General features: G+C 51.3%; 1 protein-coding gene across 1 annotated transcript in view; it reads left to right on the top strand.

Annotated features, from left to right (window-relative positions):
• COL11A1 (collagen type XI alpha 1) overlaps nucleotides 1-2306 on the top strand; it is a 126235-nt gene that overhangs the window by 107985 nt on the left and 15944 nt on the right. Inside the window, exons 53-56 of the mRNA XM_015563513.1 lie at nucleotides 6-71; nucleotides 331-384; nucleotides 866-919; nucleotides 1894-1947. Coding sequence (XP_015418999.1) covers nucleotides 6-71; nucleotides 331-384; nucleotides 866-919; nucleotides 1894-1947 — 228 coding nt within the window. The remainder of the gene's footprint in view (nucleotides 1-5; nucleotides 72-330; nucleotides 385-865; nucleotides 920-1893; nucleotides 1948-2306) is intronic.

Raw genomic sequence — 2306 nt, 5'->3', positions numbered from 1 at the left:
GGCCCCCCGGCGCGGCTGGACCTCCCGGCGCCAAGGGGCCGCCTGGGGACGATGGCCCGAAAGGCAACCCGGTAAGTGGGTCCCTTCCAAGTGGCACCGGAGTCAAGGCCACTGTGGAGCTTTTCGCAGGAAGACGAGAAATCATGGGACTGACTGTTCATCATTGCATACACTCCCCCCAGCCTCCAGGGACTGCCTTCACTTATAGCTGCGCTAAGAGAAGAAGGGAGACATTCTCACGGGGACATACCATGACTTGTACCTCGTAAACGTCAGAATACTAAAAAATAGTTTTCATTTATTTCCTTCCCTCTGGAAACATCCTTCTAGGGTCCTGTTGGTTTTCCTGGAGACCCAGGTCCTCCCGGGGAGCCCGGCCCTGCGGTGAGTAACGTGGAAAATAACCCGGGGGGGGGGGTAGGGGGGGATGTTCCCAGTGTCTGTATGGCTAATAGTTACAGAAAATTATCATCACTTACCTCAGAGGGAACGGAGAGCGGTGGGAAGAGATTAAGAACTTACAGGCATAGTCCATAGCCCATGGACACAGACAATAGTGCAGGGAAAGTCTGGGGGGACAGTGGGAGGGAAAACGGGGGACATCTGTAATACATTTCATCAATAAAAATAATTTTATTAAAAAGAGCATACTACATTTTAAATTTGATGCGGTCACAATTTCACAAATCTTTATGGAAAGAGCGAGAGATACCATAGTCCTTAAAAGAACAACAGAAAGAGCAGAATACTGTGTCCTCCGGGTAATAATTTAGCTCAAGGACTAGGACCGTTACTATTCCCTTTTCTCAGATCAAAGTGAATCAATAGTGAGAAATATTGGGCTCATTTTCTGTTCCCATTACAGGGTCAAGATGGTGTTGGTGGTGACAAGGGCGAGGATGGCGACCCCGGGCAGCCGGTGAGGAAGCATATACTGCTTTTATTTCATCTTTACCTAGCCTCAGGGCAGTTAAGAAAATCAGAAAGAACCATTTTTTTTCCTGAAAGAATTATCAGTTATATTTCAATTCCAGTTAAAAGGCAAACTTACATGGAGTGTTTCTAACTCGATGTGATTTAAGAAATATAAGCAAAGCCTTCCTAATAAAAAAAAGGTAGTCGCCTCAGGTTCTGCCCGACTGCATCAGACTCAGCGGTCTGTCCGTTCGTGTTACTGTAAGTCGTTTGGAAATCACACGAGACCAGAAAAGAAAGCCAGGCTCGGGCCTTCCGGCGCACGCACTCCGGTTACTGGCCTCGCCGAGCTCAGACCTGTGCTGGCTTTCTGCTGCTGCTGCTGCTGTTGGTAATGACACAGGAGTGGCTGTGGCCACGTGTGGCTGGTCAGGGCAGGCACGGGCTCTAGCAGGAGCCAGGGACATGCTGCTCCCCGAGCACAGCTTCGTGTCCAGAGCGCCCCCCTGGAGATCTGCCCGCGGGGCTCGGGCTCATTCTGTGCAGGTGGCATCAGGGCCATCGCTGGCAGGTGCCTGCTCCTGGGCGCAGCGATGCTGGCGTGGCGCAGGGAGGGTGGAGACGCAGCGCTCCATGGCTGCACAGATGTATGCGATCTGAGTGGCATTACCGCCCACGTGCTTCTATAGTTAGCATGTCTACTGGATGCTTGTCAGAGAGAGATGAGCACTTTTTAAAGGAACACAGTATTTCTGATCCACTTTCTTCCGGCTCTGAGGGATTTTTCACTGTGGCTTCACCAGGTGTCTGCCTACAGTTCCCTAAAGGCAGGCGAGGTAACTGCAGAAGGGCGCAGGTTCTCCAGGAGAGAGATGTGGGGAGATGAAGCAGGAGGGTTGGTTTCAGTCCTGATTCTGAAAAATGTTGTGGCCGTAAAACAGCGCCCAGTGGCTTTAACGTATTTTTCTCATTTTATAGGGTCCTCCCGGCCCCTCTGGTGAGGCGGGCCCGCCAGGTCCTCCTGGGAAAAGAGTAAGTTTTTAAAATGATTTATTGGAAACCTCCACGCATTATCCACTATGTGTGTGAATTCATATGCTATATATGTAAGCGGTGCATTAGAATGATGCTGAGAAATGTACGTCCTCGAGAAGAGGGTGATTTCTTAAGTTTGTGAAAATACCTCTGGAACTGGATCACACTCAGGCCGACAGGCCGAGCTGTCACAGTGAGGGCAGCTCCCAGGTCTGTGCAGCCGCCCTCTGGGTAGCTGTCCTGGGCTGTTAGCATCAGCTCCAGCGCATCCCAGAGAGATGCACTGTCACAGGCCGGGCTGCCTAAGAAACTGTGAAGACCTGGACACAGGATCCAGGGAATGGCCCCGGGAGCCA

Source organism: Myotis davidii, unplaced genomic scaffold (genome assembly GCF_000327345.1).
Source record: "Myotis davidii unplaced genomic scaffold, ASM32734v1 scaffold217, whole genome shotgun sequence".
In the NCBI taxonomy this organism is placed as follows: Eukaryota; Metazoa; Chordata; class Mammalia; order Chiroptera; family Vespertilionidae; genus Myotis; species Myotis davidii.
Note: the sequence above shows the minus strand (reverse complement) of the source record. Positions and strands in the feature narration are given on the sequence as shown.